Source organism: Condylura cristata, unplaced genomic scaffold (genome assembly GCF_000260355.1).
Source record: "Condylura cristata isolate star-nosed mole 26May11 unplaced genomic scaffold, ConCri1.0 scaffold00023, whole genome shotgun sequence".
NCBI classification, from domain to species: Eukaryota; Metazoa; Chordata; class Mammalia; order Eulipotyphla; family Talpidae; genus Condylura; species Condylura cristata.
Genome location: NW_004567124.1, coordinates 24,329,776 through 24,351,647, shown reverse-complemented (window position 1 = coordinate 24,351,647; position 21,872 = coordinate 24,329,776). Strand labels below are relative to the sequence as shown.

The 21,872-nt window shown below is 36.7% G+C and overlaps 1 protein-coding gene across 1 annotated transcript in view; it reads right to left on the bottom strand.

The window, feature by feature from the left end:
- The window catches only part of UBR1 (ubiquitin protein ligase E3 component n-recognin 1), a 124,891-nt gene that overhangs the window by 7,134 nt on the left and 95,885 nt on the right, over window positions 1-21,872 (bottom strand). Inside the window, exons 38-44 of the mRNA XM_004687871.2 lie at window positions 20,009-20,076; window positions 19,236-19,386; window positions 13,920-14,007; window positions 11,660-11,793; window positions 8,065-8,173; window positions 6,384-6,440; window positions 3,795-3,872 (exon numbers count right to left, since the gene is read on the bottom strand). Of these exons, the coding sequence (XP_004687928.1) occupies window positions 3,795-3,872; window positions 6,384-6,440; window positions 8,065-8,173; window positions 11,660-11,793; window positions 13,920-14,007; window positions 19,236-19,386; window positions 20,009-20,076 (685 nt within the window). The remainder of the gene's footprint in view (window positions 1-3,794; window positions 3,873-6,383; window positions 6,441-8,064; window positions 8,174-11,659; window positions 11,794-13,919; window positions 14,008-19,235; window positions 19,387-20,008; window positions 20,077-21,872) is intronic.

Sequence of the window (21,872 nt, the reverse complement as noted above, 5' to 3'; positions counted from 1 at the left end):
AGTCAGAAAGAAAAGGAAAAATACCGGATGGTTTCACTCATAGCAGGAGTATAAGAACTAGAGGAGAAAATAATAATAATGAACAACTATATACCAGAGAACAACTATATATAACAGAGACATTTTACGGGAATGGAGTGGGGAATGGGGTCAAAAATGGTGGGGGGAGGTAAATGCACTGGACTATGGTGATGGCACACGGGTGTTCTGGTGATGGGAAGCCCATGGGGATTACAACTGAGATGGAAAAAGGCACAAAGTAATGTAAAAACAAACTATTATATGATTTAAAAAAAAATTAGTAGGTATATTAAAGGTCCAAATAAAATTTCTCCCCATTTCTTTGAAATAATATTGAGATCTTTTGAGCTGAAACAAAGACTACAGTCTTTGAGTTGACACACCTTATATCTAGAAATGACAGCAAGTTTAAGGAAGGATAAAGGAAAGAGCTGACTTAGCAGAATCAAATAATGCTTTGACATCTGACCCTTTAAAATGACGGCATGTTATAGCCTTGCTTATAACGCCCCCTGCCACCAAAGGGAGTTATCACTCTGATTCAAAGTGATAACAGCCATCTTTTCAATGCTTCTCATGTTCCCCCTGTTTCTATTGTGTAACCCACATGAAAAACACTGAGAATTCCTTAATTTGGACAGTAAAAAACAAAAAAATAAATGCAGTCACAGGAAAGATCCAGTAGGGTCCATTATGGGGTCAGAATAAAGAGCATCAAAAAACAGACAGCCAAAAAAATAACAGAACTCCAATAGGGTATTAGAAGTTTATTCTCCGAAACCTAATTTGTCAGACAAGATATGGTAGAAACTACCATTTGTCTATCCAGGTGCGGAAGTACTCTGACATAGGTATTTAATTCCTGTCTACTACAAAAGAGGAGGCTATTTTCACTTCCTAGGATATTCCAAAACATAATTATAGCTTTTTTTTTTTTTTTTTTGGTAAAGCCACCATGTTCTTTCACATTTAGGGCAGGATGGCTGTGTCCAAATCACTGTAGAAGAAAAAGGGCACTATGTCTAAGGTACACTAACCAATCAGCCACTCATCTACATTAGACATGGCATGGTTGTAATGGAAACTGGTGGCACAATAAAACTGGAAGAGCTCATAAGATTTATTTACATTTTTATTTGAAACCTTAATGTCATCTGGGATGATCTTCACTGTGATTAATTATGAGCCCTCTTTGGAGATCTCCTAAGAGTCAACAACAATGTATCCTTTAGTGCCTGAAAGATAATGCTTATTCATTGGGCTTCTGTGGTAGCAATGTAGCCCTACTATTAAGAGGATCACTGAATTGAAAGCTGGATACAACCTCTGAAATCATCCAGTTAAATTTTTAAGAACTGAGATAAAGTAATGCAATCATTTCTTTAATCTGCATGAAAGATGCAGAAAGGGAATTAACACCACAGTCAAACCAATCTGGTAACAGAGGCTAGAGTGTGGGTTGCCAAGTTCTTATTAAAGCCTGTTAAAACCCCTGGCTTTATGACTCAAAGTAATGGTTATAACTAAACACAGAATTTCTTAGTCATTCTGTGTGGTGGTGATTCTCAGAGTTGGTCAAAGAAGGGCTCTTCAAATCCACAAAACGATCTTAATCTACAACCCCTATTTCTGGTTTCTTCAAATAACAGAGTTTGTTAATATTTGGTTAAGCACTACAAATAGTCACCTCATACACCAGGACATTTAATTACTATTACTGATGGCCATACTTAAAACAACATTTAAGATTTAATTGTGTTTACTGAAAGCTCTAAGTTTACTAAGAAGTTTGGCAGCTGCACAAAGCTTAGTAAATATTACAGAATTCTTCCAATACAGAATTCTTAACTGAGCTTTGGAATTTGTGCAATTTGGGAAAAGGATGTTTTGTTACCAGTACATCATCAATTAAGTCGATAAATTGATTTTTATTTTTTTCAGGTTACTGAGATTCTTACTTTTTCATTACAGGTTATTGCTAGTTTCATGTATATCAATTTGGCTTACTATGGATGGTGGTGTGATGCCTTCTGGGTTAAGAATACACAGTTGCATCAATAGTAGTTTTAGGTTATTTTTAAGACATGATGTATTGTGATTCAGATATGAAATATTCACACACCAATGATTAAAGCAGATATGAAGTTTCTTCACTCAGTGATAATCCTTTTTTTTTTTTAGATTTATTTATTTATTCATACAGAACTGGAGTACAAGTCAGAGATGCAGAGAGACTTCGCCAGAGACAGAGTGGAGAGCAGAACAGGGAGCTTGATGAAGTATACTGCTGGGGGTATAGCAGTGGGTGAGACAGGTGAGGTTTGCCACACCATGTGGATCACCTCTGAGGTGGAGATCAAAATCACACTGAAGCGGCTGCAGCCAACTTGAAGTGCTGCATCTGACTGGTTGCACCACCAGGGAGGGCGCTCAGTGATATTTCATTAGCAGTATATGCTATTCAATAATAGTAAAGCAAAAATTATTGTTCATTTAGGGACATTACTGTATCATACAGACTTGTGTTTAAGCTCATATTGTTCTCTTATAAAAGTAATAAATAGGCAATTTTTACATGGTATTAATAATGAGTATAATGTTGCATTTTTTGCTTCTCAGCAGTTGTTATATTTTTTTCAATTTCAAAGTAAAAGGGAAGAGGAAGCTAAAGAAAATCTGAGAACTAGTGCTTTTGAGTATTGTTGAATTGGACTGTGGTAGGCTCTTCAATGAAGAAAGAATAGTCTCTAGAAAAATGGTGCTGAGACAAGTGGAAATCACATGCAAAGAGAATGAAGTTGAACCTCCTACTCTATTCCAAAAATTAACTCAAAACAAACCCACAACCTAAACATAAGGGCTAAAACTATAAAACTGTTAAAAATAACATAGTCTATAACACTTCAGATTTGGCAATGGATTCTTAGCTTTGACACCAAAAGAACAACCAGTAAGAGAAAAAAATGGGTAAAATGGACTTTTATGCATCAAATGACATCAGGAAAATCAAAACACAACTGATAGAATGGGAAAAAATATTTGCAAATCTGGTAAAGGTTTCAATGTCCAGAATTCATAAAGAACTAACACTCAACAACAAAGAGACAGTACCATTACAAATAGGCTAAGGAGCTGATTATCATTTCTCTAAAGAATATATACAAATGTCCAGTAAGCACATGAGAAGATGGTCAACCCTGGTCATGAAGGAAATGTGTATCAAAATTGCAATGAGCTACCATTTTATACTGACTAGAGTGGCTTTAATTAAAATAACAGAAAACAAATAGTGTTGAAGATATAGAGAAAAAGAAACCCCTATACATTGCTGGTGGGAATGCAAAAGGTTCCTGAAGAAGTTCAGTGTAAAATTACCATAATGACTCAACAAGGCTGGTCCTTGGAAAGCCTTGTCCAAAAGAAGTGAAAATATATGTCCACAGAGAAACTCTGATGTGCATGTTTACATGGACAGAGGAGGAAGAGAGTAATCATTTAGTGGGTATAGGTGTTTCACTGAGCTATGAAAAAGTTTTGGAACCAGAGAGACGATAGTTGCACAACGTGTGACTCCGCTAAAGGCCACTTTATTGTGGTTAATAACATATTATGTAGTTTTCCTCTCAATGAAAAAACAAAAAATAAACAAGATTGAAAATTACTGTTATAGGGGATGCTCAGTAGTCTGTTTAAAAAAAAAATTAAGGTGGCATATATAATGGCAAGCGCAAAAGACAAACCAAAAGTCAAAAACCCAAAACCCCTTTCCTTACCTGAAATGAGATGCTTGATTTAAGAGACAACTGTAGTCATCAGGAAGCTCTATCAAACTATTTCTTTTTCTAGGGTATCTAGAAATGTAATTTAAAAGGCAATTTTATTTATGAGTAAATACAGATCAAAACTAATCAAGCAAACAACAACATAAATGAGTAAAAAAACAACAAAAAACCTAACCAATTAATAGAAGGGTACATATCTGTTCGAAAAATGATAAAAGGATCCAAACTTGCAATCCACAGTAATTCCTACTGTTAACTAGATTGCATTTAAATTTGTTCTAAAAATCTAAATCCTCCACTAGCTGGTTTCCTGTCTAAAATCAACTCCCATTATTTCCTAAGATACAACTGTTCTAGCTAAATTTCTATACTGTCTAGGAAGGTAAAATGATAATAGTGGTTAAGAACACCACCTTTAAAATCCGACCATGTTAGCAGCTACTGCTCTGCCCACCTGTGGCTATGCAGGTGCTTCTTTCCACCCACTCTCTCCCTCTGCGGGCAGCAGCCTCCTGCCTGCCCATGACCTGTACCATGCAGGGTCTTCTCTCACTGACCTCCCTCAGTGGAGGCCTCTCTCCTAAGGCTGCCTGCCTGCAACCATGCAGGTCTCTTTCTCTCTGCAAACCTGTCCCTTTCTGGGCAGCTCTTTCTGCCCACTTGTACCTATGCAAGTGTCTTTTCCTCTCCTGTCTCTTTCTAATAAACTTACTCTTTTAATATAAAAACCAAACCAAACAAAATCAGACCTTGTTATAAACCTAAATTCTTTGACATCTGAGAAGTCACTGAACCTACATTTGTATTTTCTGACCTGCAAATTAAAGATAAATTTATTGATACTTTTCAGTCTTGAAGCACAACCTCAATTTAATAACAGGTAAAGGATACATAAGCGATTCAAGTTCATTCAAGAATGCTGACTACGAATGATAGTTTGAAGGACCTTTACAGAGTTGGTTTGGAATCAATAAAATATTGAAGTATAACTTAATAAACTCCTTACTTGACATATGTTTGTGAATGTTATTATTATAACATACTAGATAAGCCTTAACTGCACACCTTGGAAAGGTTACCAGAATAATAATGAAATTATATCCTCAAACCCCAAGCAATTTACATTTTATATTTATTCTCTTCTATCTTCAGTAACATTTACCTCCTCCTAACACTTTATCTTAGAAATAATGTAAGGCCTAGAAAAAAATTTATCTTCTCTAGAACCTTGTGTCATTAAGAATCTTTTACTTTTTAAATTTCTATAGCATTAAGCAGTATACTTCATATATTATACCTTATCTTACAATAATTTGAGTTCATACACACAATTAGATTGCATACTAACCAAAACTTGTGTCACTTCTTCTAACTTTCCCAGAGTAATATATGACCACACTGGGAAAACAGATGTCTAAAAGGCTCACAGTGAGTTAAAGCAAAGGAGAAATTGAGTGAGAAATTGAGTGATAAACATACGTTTATCTCGTAAGATTCTTTTCTCTCTAGTCTAAGATCTTTCTTGTCTTGGTGATGTGAAAACATCTCATGTGAGCAGAGGAACTGGATCTACAGTTTCTAAATCACTAATCTTGCTAAGGATGGAGGTAGCATGTGCACATTTACAAAGGCGGCAAAAGGAGTTCAAGGGAAAAGACCTCTTATAAGTGTACACGGCCTCACAATGTTTTTCTACACCTTTAGAAAATGGTACTGGTTAAAAAAGGCTGGAGGTGAATTCCTTTGCTTGTTAATTGATGCAATTCAATTTGAATAGCAATTAGACCTGTACATAATACAAGTCAGGCCCTGAAAGGGTAACAAAGAATATAAACATGTAGCTGTGGCCTTTGTTGAGTTTACTACTAGTGATTTAGGAAGGTAGAAGGGTCTTGATTAAACGTTTTGCCAGTTAGTCTCTAAGCCTATAGCTAGGAAGGGAAAAGAGGAGAGCATAATTCTATTAAATCTTTTTTATCAAGAGGGGAAAAAGCAGTTTATAGGAATACAATGGTAGCCCTTGATTGATTTTAAAGATCTATTTATATATGCATGTAGAACTGGGGTACAGGCCAGAGGTGTAGGAGTGGTGAGAGGATTCATCAGAGGCAGAGCAGGGAGCAGAACAGGCAAATCCATGAAGTATACTGCTGAAGGGAAAAGTGGGCAGGCCAGAAGAGGTCTGCCACGCCATGAGGGTCAGCACCCTGGCCAGGGACTGAACTTGTGCTGAGTGGCTACTGTGAGCTTCATGGTGCTATGCTTTAACCCACTGTGCCACCAAGGAGGACCCCTATGCTCTGATTTTAATATAACAGCAGTATCAAGATGCCAACTCCTCCTTTGCTTCATAGGCATACATTAGTATAAGGAAGAGGAGTTGGTGATGTCAAACAATTTAATAGGGACGGAAAGCCATTCAATAAAGAATAATATTGTAGGTCATGTCATTTCTGCCAAAACTTACCAGAAATGTAGGAAACAAATGTGCTGAGTGAGTACAAAAAAAGACAACAAGCATGCTCAACAAATCAATGACTTCTGATAACAGGACTTCAAAATGGGAGAAAAAAAACCAACCTGACTATGGTGCTTTTTTGCTTCAAACAGTTTAGTAAGGCAGGGTCTGCACACCACCTAGATTTGGGGTCAAGAAAAAAGTAAACAGGTCATCACAATTTCAGCATAATTTTGATCTAAATTGCTCCAAATTTTTATCTCTTCTTTCCATGTGCCCTCTTTTAGGTTTCTTTTTATCTTAAATATTGCCCCTTCTCTTGTTTTCTTTCCTTCTTTTTATATCGTCCTATTTATGTCTCCCTCTCTTTTACTTATATCTTTTTTAAGGGGTTTATGAATCAAGGTTCTTACTAGAAAAACAGAAACTATTCTGAGTAATTAAGCAAGAAGGAATCTAACACCAGGAATTATTAGGAAAGTTTGATGGAAGGGCTGAGGGCCAACAGGACACAAAAATACAAGGCAGCCCATAGGTTAGCCAATAATAGGAAGCTACCACTCCTCTTGGGCTGGAGGAACAAAAGGTAATAGTGTTGGAACCTAGGGCTAGAATCACTGGTGGATACTTGAGCCAAGAGTCTGGTGGGAACTAGAGAGAGACAAGAGCAATAGCCACAGGCAGAAATGCCCCATAGGGCAGAGAGAGGTAGTGTAAACACTCAAGCTGCCTCTTGGTCTCTGGTCTCCAAAGCTCTTGTTACAGCCTCCCACTGACTAAATATAGGCAGAAGTCAACTGACAAGGGAGACTACAGAGCAGAGGATAAAGAAATACTGAGGGGAGAAGGGCTAAGAATGGCACAAGGAGCAAGAATATTTTTGTTTCAAAGTTTGAATTTAAAAACGTGACTAAACTAGAATGATAAGTTCAAAACATGTTGACGCCGAGCATATAAAAGCTAAGTTAGTATAACTTATTGTGACTGTATTCAACGCAAAGCATGAAACTAACATTTTCATTAATTGTTATCACAGTGGGGATCCAAATATCTTGTGAGAAATGAGGAAAAATAGAAAAGAACCTAGTAGCAGAGAAGAAAGCACAAAGAAAGGTGGCAGGAGACAGGAGACATTTATACAAATCTTGTTTTTTGAGGGCAAAAACACTGATTAAAGAAAAAAGAGAAAGGCAGAAAACTGAAGTGCCTAGAAGAAACCATGGGGAAAATAATGTTAAGAGTTGAGCACTATAAAAATTATGGAAAATGATGTCATGAAAGACAACATGAGAGACAGGTTAGGAGTATGGCGAGTGATCAAGGCTATCAGCAAATCATGAGAAAGAAAACTGAACTTTCCCAGGGTTATTTAACTGACAGATCAAAATGACCTGGATTTATCAAATGACTTTTTTCTTTCTCGCTCATTCTACTGACAAGTGCACTGCCACGTGAGGTGTGCTGCTATTTCTTATATAGCCCAATTTGGGTACTTTTGATACTTAGTTCTGACAGTAGACCTGATGACAACATGGAGCCCCCAACACATACAGTGATTCAAAACTGGAATGTGACAGTAGCTGTGGGTAAAATAAGTGCAACAATAGTAACCATGGTAGAGAAATTTCAGTGGCCACAGCTGTTGGTATTATCTCCAACATTCTAAGTTTGTGAATTAGAATCTCCTGTGTTGTTGTTAGTCCCTTTAATCAATGGTAATCAATCTACAAGCTTAGCAAATAATTATAATTAAAAAATTTTAAACTTATTATAAACCAAAAATGGTATTTGCTCTTATATTACCTTTGGAGAAGAGGCCTTACAGTGTCCCAATACTCCTGGAAAAGCAGGAACAAATTTGTGGGTAAAGAAAGATAGCTACAGAGTGCATTGTACTCTCCTTCTGTAGAATCTGCAAGAGATTAAAAAATATTTAAGAAGCGCATTATTCTTAACTGCTCGACCAATTAATAGAATTTGTTTATTCTCATCTATTTTCTATACATAGAGTATACATTTTGCATTTAACAATACTGTGGGTGGCAAATAAGGACAGCGATCCTTCTAAAAGGTAAATCTGTTGAGTCATTAACCAGATCAGATATCTTCAATGTCCAATGGCTACAGGATATAAAATATAAAGTTCTTATCATGACTCAAAGGACTACATGGTACATCCTTGGCTGCCTCTTGGACCACATCTCCTACCTCCTGTCACCTATTCATTTTGCTTTAGCCAAATTCATCTCTACTCTCTATTGACTATGTTAAGCGAAGTGTTTGTATATAATATTTCTTCTGTTTAATAATGTTTACTTTCAACTCTCTGCCAAGTCTGACAGACACAACAAGTTTCATTTAGTACTAAAGTTGCTATAAGGTTACAAAGACAACTTGGCGTTGGGTGCAGGAAAACCTGTAAATTCTGAGCTCAATGGGGCCCCACTATGTATACAGACTTACCCTAAGGGAAATGGCCATGCAATGCTCAGCTGGGACACTGCCAATTTGCCCTTAGGAAGGTCTTTGTTCCCTGCAAGTCCCTGCAAACCAGGGCTAGGCCCTTCATTTCCCCAGTCATGCCTTTGTTCCCCAGTCACATCTAGGAGCTGTTCTGAAGCAAGTGCTGAATGTCCTTTTGGTCTTAGGAGAAGAGCTCCCCATGGGACTTGGTGCCATCCAAATACATCCCTTCTATGCTGTTGGCTTCCATTTCCCACTTATATTTCTGGTACATGGGCCACAAATGACTGTGGAAGAGGCAGGGGAGGGGTTCTTGGCATCAAGGATGTAGTTTCAAGTACTTCTCTTACACTCTCCACAACCAAGGTCAGGAAGTTCAGCCTGCGCTTGTAGCTGTAGAGCAGGAAGTGTTCCAGGATAAGGATGTGGGGTGTCTAAGGCACCAGGTTGGGTACTGATCCCATGGGGGTAGCTCACCCAGGCTTGCACTGTGCTTAGCATGGCTTACACACCCAAGGAGCATGGCACATTCTGCTGTTTGAAGCCATCCTTCCTAACATTTAATCTTGGTGACTTGAACATGTAACACCTGATACTCATGATATACTTCATCTCTATGGGCGTGGCAGGGACGTTACTACTGCTGAAAGCTGACGCCAGAATCCTGGATACCAGGCTGGGCCCAAATCTGAAGTGTACTCTAGTCATACCTGGACTTCACTGAGAAAATCCAGGCCTGGTCTGTGCCCTATGGGAAGTGTGGCCCACAGGTTGGGAACACCACACTTGTTTCCATCACCATGGCCTTTTGTCATGGTTGGCTGGATAAGAGGGGTGCAGGTGGATGTTACTCCAGCTGTCCTCCCCATCTCTTCCTATTCTGTTCCTTCTCCACTCCTTCATTTGTTCCCTCCCTCTCCTGTCATAGATAACCAATCACATTTCCTCCATTTCTCTTTTAAAAGTTTTTAATGAAAGTTATTATAAGGTAACTTTATTCCTGTACTTCCTCAATGATTTCTTACTTATATTGTCCTTTTCCTTTCCTATTTGGTGATATTTGGCTTTGCACTTGGGGATCTTTTTTTAGGGTCATTGTCCAGTTTTAGTGTATGGATAATCACCTTGCTGGGTGAGTGCCCATATGGACAGACAGCTATGCCCTTCAACTCTTTTACTGCATTCTTTCAGTGTAGATGACATTATTTTTTCTTGTAGACTTGTACTACCATGCCAATTTGCTGCCCTTTATAGTGTCATCACATAAACAACTTCATCATACTTTCAGATGGGCATGGATCCAAAATTGTACTTCTGTCGCAGCTCTTTGGAAACATAAAGAGGAAGACATAATCTTCCTGTGAGTGTGGGGAATGCACTCCAATGCTTTTTATGTTTCCTGCTTCCATTAGAAGTTAAAAAAAAGGACTCAATTTTATTCTAACTACCGGCAACTTCAGTGATGTCCGCAAAAGAGCAAGAGCCTCATTTCTTTTCTCAAAACCGTTTTGCTCAATGTCTCCTCACAGAAACCTTTCACGACTGTGCTCTCCTTGCCTGCCTGTGACTATGCAGGTGTTTCTTTTCACAAAACTTTTCCCTTTGCAAAGCAGCAGTGGCAGCTCTCCTGCCCACCTGTGACTATGCAGGTGCCCCTCTTTTTCTTTCTCCTTTGCCTAATAAACTTGTCCTTTTAAAATTCAAACAAAAATAAACAAACTTCCAACTATTTAAAACGATTACCTACTCTGTGCTCAAAACTTTCTATAGCTAAGACCTGCTTTATTTCTCTTTGCAGCAATTGTATCACCATTTGACAGTACACATTTATACGTTTGCTTATATTTGGTTGCTTCCCAATAAAAGAAAAGATTTTATCTTATGCAACACCTATTGCAGCACTGACTAGAAAAATGAATACATTCTTTCCTTTTAATGCAAATAATAGATCTGTACTGGCAATGTCTTCGAAAGTAGCTTCCTATTTTATATAGAATCAGGAGAAGCCTAAACCCAATAAACTCTATTGAACTGAGTTCCAGTTAAAGAAGCTGACAGTCAGTAAACTTGTCCTGATTAATCAGTTTAATTTCAAAGGACAAAGGAAAAAATATCTGAGCAATTTCGGTGACTCTTCAAAATCAGAAATATCCTGATTTGTACCCATACAAAGCTACAAGTAAGTCTTCTCTATTTTTATCTAGATTTAAGGCAAGTAAATGAGAAAGAACAAGACTCTTATTCAAATACACAAGGACCTGGTTCACTACAGCAGGCCTTTCCCAGCAGCATTTTAATTTTTTAATATATGTTAAAATTCAAACAATTTTTCTTTCTTTTTTAAAGATTTATTTATGCATATAGAACTGAGGTATAGGCCAGAGGTACAAGGGGGTAAGAGGATTCATCAGAAACAGAGCGGGGAGGAGAACAGGCAGATGTACTGAAATACACTGCTGAGGGGAGCAGCGGGTGGGTCAGGAGAGGTCTGCTGTACCATGTGGGTCCATCTCTCTGGCTGGGGATCGAACTTGTGCTGCAGTGGCTATGGTAGCTTCATAGTGCTGTGCTTTAATCCACTATGCCACCATGGAGGGCCCAACGACTTTTCTTTATAAGCCAAACAATTCTCTTCCAACCCTTGTTTCTACTATCTTACATATCCTATCAATTACATTCTTTGTGCTGGCATTTTTTTAGCTCAAGCACATAAATTATACATGGATAAGTGCTGTGAATAGGTTTTCTAGATTATGAGGCTAATCTGGTTCTTGGCTTGATCTTTAACCTACACCTGAGTAGAGGCATGCATATTTGGAGTGAACATTGACATAAGAGATGGGAATGGAGAACCAGATTTAACTGTTATCACTTTGTATTCCTAAAGAAAAAAAGTTTCTCATTGACTGTTCTGTGACTTTTATTTTCTACTTACTGGTAAACAGTTCTTCAGGTGGAGTTACTCCCAATAAATAGTGGAAAAACAATGCAGCACAGCGAAGGTAAGGGATGATGCCATTCTTCAAGGAGACCCATAAATACCATCCAGGAATACTACACCCAATGCACCTAAGAGGCAATAATTCCAGAACAGAACAGAATAATGATGAGATCAAAACTTAGATTTTAAACACACTGGTTTTCAAAAAATAAAGCTAGGCATTCCAATATTTTTTAGCCATTTAATTTTTAAAGATTTAAAACAAAATATTTAACTTGCTACAATTTTTGTGTTTATAGGCCTTAATAATTTCCTAAAGAAAAACCCTATAAATCTTGCAATTTGTTAAAAAATTTGGTAGAGTGATCAAATATATTTTATTTATTTATTATTATTATTATTATTATTTTTTAAAGATTTATATCTATTTGTGTATACAGAGCTGGGGTGCAGGCCAGAGGCTCAGGGGCGGCGAGAGGCCTCACCAGAGACAGAGTGGGGAGCAGAATAGGCAGATCTATGAAATACATTGCTGAGGGGAGCAACGGGGGGGCCAGGAGAGGTCTGCCACGCCATGTGGTCACCTCCGGGGAAGGCAGGAATCGAACTCATGCAGAAGTGGCCTCAGCTTCTCAGTGCTGCGCTTTAACCGGCTGTGCCACCGGGGAGGGCCGTGATCAAATATTTTAAAAAGATTTATTTATGCATGCAAAAACTGGGTGTATACCAGAGGTGTGTGTGTGTGTTGGGGGGGCGATGAGAGGATTCACCTGACAGACTGGGGAGCAGAACAGGCAGATCTACTGAAATATACTCCTGAGGGGAGCAGCAGGTGAGACAGGGGAGATATGATGCACCATGTGGGTCAGCTCCTTGGCTGCCCTGGGATCGAACTCATGCTGCAGTGGCTGCTGATAACTTGACAGCACAGTGTCTTCAACCTCTGTACCACCAGGGAGGCCCTTCAAATATTAATCTCAGATATAGAAAACTAATGTAAAGAAATCTGATTCTTTAAAAATAAGTTCACTCCTCATAAAATTTAAAGCTTGTTAAAGACTGATTTTTTTTTTGTTTTGAGATTAAAATCCTCATAAAGAAATGTAGAGTGCATTTATATTTGTATTTATGTTTATAATATATATGTATATTAAAAAATAACTAAAGCAGCTAAATTAGCTAAAAGAATTTTTTTCTGGATTATTATTATAAAACAGACTGGTGATTTGTACAACAATGAAATATACCGTAATACTGTAATAGTATAACACAGAGTGAATACTGAATATGAACTTCAGTTTCTAGCAATGTGTCAGTATTGACTTACCAGCTTTAACAAATGTACTGTACTAATGAAAGAAGTTAATAGAACAAACTGGTGGTAAGTGGGAAGAGTGATGGGGAATTCTGGGCCTCCCTGGTGGTGCAACAGGTTTAAAGCACAACATATGAAGCTATCTGCAGCCACTGCAGCATGAATTTAGACCTCAAGTGTGATCCCTGGCCAGGGAGGTGACTGACATGGTGAAGACAGACCTCTCCTGTCTTGCCCCGGTGTACTTCGTCATTCTGCCTCTTCTGTTCCCCACTCTGTCTCTGGTGATTCCTCTCACTGCTCCTGTACCTTTTGGCCTGGTGTACCCCAGATCTTGTATGCATGCGTGCATAAATGAATGAATGAATGAATGAATGAATTAAATAAATAAATATGAACAGGGATTTCAGTTCTTTCTCTTTTATTTTTCTGTAAGTTTAACACAGTTCAGAAGTCTATTCACTTAAAAATAAATACATTTGTAAAATACAAATTCAGTAGCTAAGCCAAAAAAAAAAGTCATGAAGATGAAAACAAAAAGGTAAATCTGACAGCAGTTGAAATTCGGCAAAGGAATTCTTCTGCATTGTCATTATATTTTACATATTACTGATACATCTTGAAAAAACCTTTAATTAGTTAATTGCATCAAGTACATGAGTTGCTTTAAAAGGATAACATATTTTATCTATTTAAATTATAAATGCAGCCATTTGTTAAAACTTTATCAATTTCTGCTGTTTTTTTTTTTTTTTGGCAAAAAGTAAAGATGCATCAAAACTTGTTTCGATCTCAGAAATAGGTAGCTATTATTAAAAATGCCTTAATTGGTTTTTAAAACTGGAATTGAAGTGGTTCAAAAGTTATATTGCCAAATAACTGAATAAAGATATGGAATTATTAAAACAACACTGAAGTAGTCTGAACTAATGAACTCACCCACTTGTATACTGAGAAACTTCTGCCAAGAAAGAAGATGCAGAACGAGCCTCTTCACTTTCTTCTTGAACCTGAGCAAGAGGGAGCCCTGAAAAAGAAATTCTGATAAGTAGTTGATTTTGAATATACAATGATTAGGTAAACTTTATCAGTTGAAGAAACAAACAGGCAGAATTTGAGACTTGTGAAACATGCATGCTACATATTTACCTCCTTATAATATGACCAATTAAACAGAGATCATCATCTACTTGCTCCACATTACTACTCTTAGAAATTCAGCCTCTACAAAGAAAGTATATTGCTGTCCTACTTTGCACTCAAGCAAACACACCCACAGTTTGTGGCATCATTTCCCTCCACTTACCTATCCTTAAGTAGAACTTTCTTAAATCCAGCAGCAACTGCTAACTCTCCCACTTAGGTTAAGCTCTGAGTAGGCCACTTAAGTTCTCAAAATTTGATTTTTATTACATTGAAATGGGAAGGAAAATGACTACCTTGCAGTTTGCTATGAGAGGTGGTACAGCCACTTGAATAATTTTTTACATTTTCTCTCATTTTTACAAAAGCATTTAGAAATGCTTTTGCTTTTACATTAATTCATCTGGAAGGCCACAATTAGAATTGTCCTAAGTGGTTTATCCTTGGATGAATACTGTTCTATTTCAAATAAGATGCCTTGAGAAAATACATACCTATTTTAATAAGCAGGAAAATATATCATCAGTTCATATTAAAACTACCTTGCATGACAATGTAATAGTGGATACATGTCATTATACACTTGCCAAAGCCCATAGATAATACAATACCACAGATGTAAATATAGACTTTAGGTAATAATGATGTGTCACTTATCAAACATATTACTTGGGTATGGGAGAGATTGTGGGTATGTGGGAGCACGCTTTTTGCCCAATTTAGCTCTTAATCTGAAATTGCTTTAAAATATAAAATATAAAGTTAATTAAAAAAAAAAACCTTGTCACATGTTTATTTTACATTACTGCTCATTTTGTACACTGATTTTTCCTCTCAGGAATAGTTCCCGTAAAATACCCACCACCATAGTCCCTTGTGCTCTTCCTGCCCATTTTAATTCCTCTTCCTCCCCCTCCTCTGCAGATTGTCTTCTCATTTATAACTGCCTAGTAGTTTTGTCTTTTTATTGATTTTTCCCCTTGATTATTATTTGTTCCCCTACAGTCCTCCTATGAGTGAAACCACTATTTTTCTTTTTCCTTCCTGCTTATTTCACTGAGCATAATCTCTTCCTGCTCCATCCATGTACTGCAAATGGCATCTCATTGTAGCTTTAATTTTCAATTTCCTAATGTTACATCATGTTGATCACCTTTTCTTTTTAAAAGATTTATTTTTATTTACTTATGCATATAAGAACTGGGGTATACACCAGATGTATGGGAAGGTGGGGGGGTTCATCGGAGTGGGGAGCAGAACAGGGTAACAGATTGAAATACACTGCTGAGGGGAGCAGTGGGCAAGACAGGAGAGGTCTGTTATACCATGTGGGTCAGCTTCCTGGCCAGGGATCAAAATGGTGCTGCAGTGGCTATGGAGAGCTTCATAGTGCTGAGATTTAACCCCTTGTACTACCAGGAGGCCCCTATACATCTTTTTATATGATTACTTGCTATCTGTATATCTATCTTGGTGTCTGTGCAGTTCTTTTGCCCATCTGATATCAGGTTGTTTATTTTTTTTTACTGTTGAATTTTAAGAATGCTTATTTTCAATAGCAATCCTTCATCAGGTGTTATGTTTTACAAATACTTTCTCCCTGTCTATGACTTGTCTTCTCATTCTCTTGACATTGTTTTTTGTGGAGCAGATGTTTTTAACTTAATGAAGTCCAGCTTACCAAATATTTCCTTCATAGATTGTCCTTTGGTGTTCTATCTAAAGAGTCATTACATATCCAACACTGTGGTACATTTTTAGTTAATTTTTGTGAAGGGTATAAAGTCTGTCTAAATACTGAAGGTCTGGTTGTTTCAATACCATTTGTTGAAAAGATTATCTTTGTTTTACAATATTGCCTTTGCTCCTTCATGAAAGATTAGTTGGCTATATTTATTATGTGTTTATTTGAAGATTCTTTCTTCTATTTCATTTTTCTGTACATTCACCAACACCAGTTTGTCTAGATTCCTATAACTTTACAGTTGTGTAGTTTTAGTTCTTGAACTTTGTTCTTCTTAAACAGTGAGTTGGCTATTCTGGTCTTTTACCTCTTCATATAAATTCTAGAATATGTATGTTAATGCATTTAGAAAATGGGGTTGCTGTGGTTTTTGATTAAGATATTATTGGGTTTTTATTCAGTTTTTCTGAACTTATGCTTACATATATTCCTTCTTCTGCTGAAAATCTTTGTAGCCAATGACATTAACAGAACCTCTTACATAGTTTATACCCCAAATTACCTAAAATAATTTCAATGTAACAGTCCTAGTTACCAGTAGTACCACTAATATGCATTCAGTTTAAGATTTTCTTGGTAGTTCTCTTGTATTCAGAATATATCTATTATAAAAATATTCTTGAAAACCTGTGTAACAAAGTCATTTATGCCATTATTTTCTCAATCTTTTAAACAAAAAAGGCAGGCTCATTGGTTGTTTTCAATCTTTCAAAGTTATGTTTCCCATTTTTTTTTAGTTAGGTAAATTGTAAGGGTCTAGAATGAAAATTACATTAAAAGTCTTTGCTCAACTTACTGTCCTTATTACCTTTTGCTTTACACTTTTACTCTTTTACTGTTTCACTTACAAAAAGTGAAAGCAAACATGAATGTATGTAAGAATATATGTACATACAAAATATATTCATAAAATAACCTATACAAAGGTACAACTATTATTCTATAACCTGCTTTTACTGAATATATCTTAGAGACTATTTCTTTAGTAGATCTTGTCCATTCCCCTTTATAGCTATACAACATTTCATTATAGGTAATACTGTTGGTTATTCAATCAATCTTCCAGTTTTCTACTCTTCTAAATAATGCCAGAATATTGTACTTGTAACTGTTCATATTTTTATCAGTATTATAGCTTTGGTATAGAACTAGAAAGGGGTTGGTGGGTCAAAGGTAACTCTGTTTATAATTTTGCTACATAATGTTTGTTTAAAAAATAATATAATAGTTTATTTTTATATCATTTTGTGCATTTTTCCATTTCAGTTGTAATCCCCATGGGCTTCCATCACCAAATCACCCACGTGCCATCACCATAGTCCAGAGCATTTCCCTCCCCTCACTGTTTTTGATCCCATTCCCCACTCCACCCCATAAAATGTCTCTGTTCATTAGTATTATTATTATTTTCTCTCCTGGTCTGTAATTATCCTGCTATGAGTGAAACCATCTGGTAGTTTTTCTTTCTGGCTTATTACACTAAGCATGATCTTTTTCAGCTCCATCCATGTTGTTGCAAAAGGCATGTGTTTATTTTTTTTGGTTGCTGAGTAATAGTCCATTGTGTTTATGTACCACATCTTTTTAATCCAGTCACCTAATTTTGGGCATTTGGGTTGTTTCCATGTCTTTCCAATCGTAAATAAAGCAGCAATAAACATGGGGGGGATGCAGGTATCTTTTCGTTTTTGTGTTCTTTGGGAAGACACCTAGGAGTGGATTTCTGGTCATAGGGAAGCTCCATGTTTAGCAGTTTGAGGAACCTCCAGTTTTCCATACTGGTTGTACTAGTTTGCATTCCCACCAGCAGTGTAGGAGAGTTCCTTTTTCTCCGCATCCTCACCAACATTTGTTGTTGATAGTTGTTTGAAGATGTGCCATTCTCATTGGGGTAAGGTGGTATCTCATTGTAGTTTGAATTTGCATCTCCCTTATTACAAGTGATGTTGAACCTTTTTTCATATGCTTCTTCACCATCTGCATTTCCTCTTTGGAGAAGTCTTTTTAGCTCTTCTGCCCATTTTTTGAGGGGGTTGTTTATTTTTATTGAATTTCATAAGTTCTCCCTATATTTTTGTGATCAATCCTTTATTGCTACTTTTGTGAGAAAATTTTTTCCCAATCAGTGGGATGTCTGTTTTTTGTAATGTCTCTTTTGCTGTACAGAAGCTCTTTAACTTGATGTAGTCCCATCTACTTATCCTTGTTTTTACTGTCGTTGCACTGGGTCCTGTATCTTCAATGATATTACTGAAGTGTACGTTGTGTAGTGTTTCACCCATCTTTGCTTCCAGGTATTTTATGTTTTCCATTCTTATGTCTAGGTCTTTAATTTTTGTTATGGTGAGAGGTAGTGATCTAGTTTCATTTTTTTTGCATGTAGCTTCCCAGTTTTCCCAGCTCTTTCTTTGTTCCACTGTTAGATAATGCTTTAAGTTACCTGTCCCCTACATTTTCTGAGTTTTCAGTAGCCTTTATTTATCACAGATAGCCAGAGCCAGACTTCACTTTATATAAAGAACAGAGCATAAAGTAACAATTATAACATAATTCCATGATGTTATATTACTTATCTATTAACCCTCAGATGAATATGTGTTTAAAAATATTTAATGTTTAGTTACTGGCTATAACAAAAGTTGCCAAATATTTAAAGCTTAATTAGGAAGATTCTGAAACTTGAGTTCAGCAGTCAAGAAATTTACAGTGGGTGTGCCACCCTGGTGGTACAACAGGTTAAAGCGCATCACTATGAAGTTCTCTGTAGCCACTGCAGCACAAGTTTTATCCCTGGCCAGAGAGATGACCCACATGGCATGGCAGACCTCTCCTGACCCACCTGCTGCCCCCCTCAGCAGTGTATTTCAGTCAACCTGCCTTTCTGCTTCCCACTCTGTCTCTGGGGAAATCTCTCAACAGCCCCACACTTCCTGCCTGTAACCCAGTTCTTGTATGTATAAAATAAATCAATATTTAAAAAAAAAAAAGAAATTTACAGTGGGAATGGAAGAACAGGTTAAAAGGAGAAGCAGAGAAAAGAGTAGGACAATAACATTAATTATAAAACAAAAGACCTTATGATATATGCTGTAAGGTCAATGAAATATTATTGTAGTTGGAGGAGTTAAGAACAGTTTCACAGACAGGTTTATTAAAAGGTTGAAAATATTCAAGTAAGAAAAACCTTGCAGAGACTAAATCCGAGCTTTGAGACTGGGAAATTTGCTCAGTAGAAAAAACAGGTTCAAATGGTTTCCCTGTTTATTGGGAGAATACTGCAAGTTGCTAGAGATTCAAGTGATTTAGCTAATTATCCCTTTCAGAATTTTTCTACCATTTAAACCAGTTAATAATCAGTGGGAACTTACCTGTATCTATGGTAAGAAGTATCTGAAGTATGTGTGCCATGGTGATCAGATGGAAGAGATAAAGATGGTTATAGGAAGAACTCTCTGGTGAGGCCTGCAACTCAACATTATTCTCCCAATACAAGGATGGAAATGCTAACACAGCACCTACCTGTGACAGAAAATGGGTATTAACGTGGGTCATAACAATCACCAATACAAATTTTGCCCTAAGTGAATGAAAAGAACAATAAAAACTGCAAAGCATATATAGGTTTTTGTTTGTAGCTACAGTATTTGTTTATAACCACAGTATTGTTTCTAATTATTCAACAGATCATCTTAGAAAATATACCACACATAGAGGACAAATGTCACCGATTATACAGATTATCCCTTTGCAGGGTCTACTTATTATAGTTCTAGATAGTGGTCTCACAGCCCCATAGTTGTAATCACTTGGGCAGTTGTTTATATAACACTAATATAAACACTAATAAAAAAATAACATTAATATAATCCCACACCAACCAAATCAGAATTTTTGTGGGTAGAGCCCTATGATCAGCATTTTTTACTGACTTCCCCAAGAGATTTCAAAAGTCAGTGTTGACAGCTACTGGACAGAGGCCTGGGTAATGAATATGGCTAACCCAATGGCTACAGACTCTATGTTCCTAACCTACCACTGTTTTCTCTAGAGAATTTGTTTGGGAAAAAAACTCTGCAAAATACTCATAAAACATTTGCCACCTATAATAGGACTGAATTTTTTTTTTTAATTGAACACTTACCAATACATGAAACAGATCTACAGAAAGAAGGCAAGGTGTATCTTCTGATTTTAGATTGGGAAGAACAACTAAAAAAAATTAATAAAATGTATTTCAGTCAGTAAGATAGCCATGTAGTCAAATATAAAGCAAGCTACAAACATCTACAAGAAAAATCTAATGGTTATAAAATACAGAAACTGGTAAGCTGGTACATTACAACCTTAAAATATAGAAATCATATAAAGGTAAATTCAAGTGAAAAGTCTTCTAGAATATCTTTAGGGAAAAAGAAAGGTAAGTAAATTAGGATAAGCAAAATAGAGACAGCTCAAAATTAGGATAAGCAAAATAGAGACAGCAAGTAACAAGTGTGAGACTGGAGGGTATCCAAAGCACTATTAGGGTGGACAATGGCTTCCTTCGTGTAGTTTGGTAAAATACTCTGGAAGGGGTCTGATCATAATGTTGTAAACCAGTGTTACCTCAGTTAAAAAAAATAAATAAAAGGAAGGGGCCTCCCTGGTGGCTTAAGGATTTAAAACATAGCACTATGAAGCTATCCACAGCCACTGCAGCACAAGTTTGGTCTCTGGCAGGGAGGTGACCCATATGGCATGGCAGCCCTCAGCAGTGTAATTCAGTCGTTCTGCTTGTTCTGCTTCCCACTCTGTCTCATGTGAATCCTCTCACCTTCCACCCCTCTGGCTTGTATCCTAGTTCTTATATACATAAGTAAATAAATCTTTAAAAAAAAAAAGTAACTTTTATACAATGTTCCCTACCACTATTTTATACTAACTATACTTTTTTTTAAAAAGAAATTTTGTGAGTTTAATTTCTTTTTTTTTAAAGATTAATTTATTTATGCATACAGAACTGGGTTACAGGCCAGAGATGCAGAGGCGGTGAGAGGACTCACCGGACAGAGTGGGGAGCAGAACAGGAAGACTGATGAAGTACACTGCTGAGGGCAGCAGTGGGCAAGACATGACAGGAGAGAACTGCTGTGCCATGTGAATCACCTCCACAGCCGAGGATAAGACTTGCACTGAAGCTGCTGCTGAGCTACCAGGGAGGGCCCACTAACTATATTTTTTAATGCTCGATGTTATGTGAAATATGTGAACAAATTTGTGGTGAGGAGCAAGGAGAACATACAAAGAAGTGTAGGGGAAATGAGGATGGAGCTGTACCTCCTGAGCAAAGCTATATAATAAGTTTACATGACTTAATAATTGGGAGGAAATACAGATAGCTCAAAAGTGATTGTTTTTTTTAATATGATTGGTCTCTAAATTCAGAAATAGTGTAAAGAATTACCAAAGCGGGAAATTGGAATGCAGGACAACATTAAGGGATTTGTATAAATGAAAATTAGAGAATTAATACCTCAATAAATATTGAAATATTTATTTTTAAACAAGGGACAGAAGGCCATTGTAATATTTGGGAAGCTTCTTAATCTCAGATCCAAGATTGTAAATAGAAAGCATAAAAGTTAAAAGTATAGACTTTGGAATCAAGATTGCAATGGGTGCCACCACTGGGTATCACTGTCATGGACAAGTGATTTAACTTATTTAAGTTCCTAGTATAGTTCATTACCATATACGTAAAGCACTTATCCTAAGCATGGTGTACAGTAACCACTCAACATACGTTCTTAATATTGATTTTATAAAACAAACCAAAGTGATCATAAAGCTCTACCATCAAACACCTGGTGTCCTTTTAATATCACTTACTACTTCCTCATATAAAAATTTTCAGCAATATTTCTGATGTAACTACCAGTTAATACATCCATTACACTACCTACCTGTTTCTTTTTTCTTGAGTGTTACAAATTGTTTCAGGACATTTTTTAAAAAAAAGATTTACT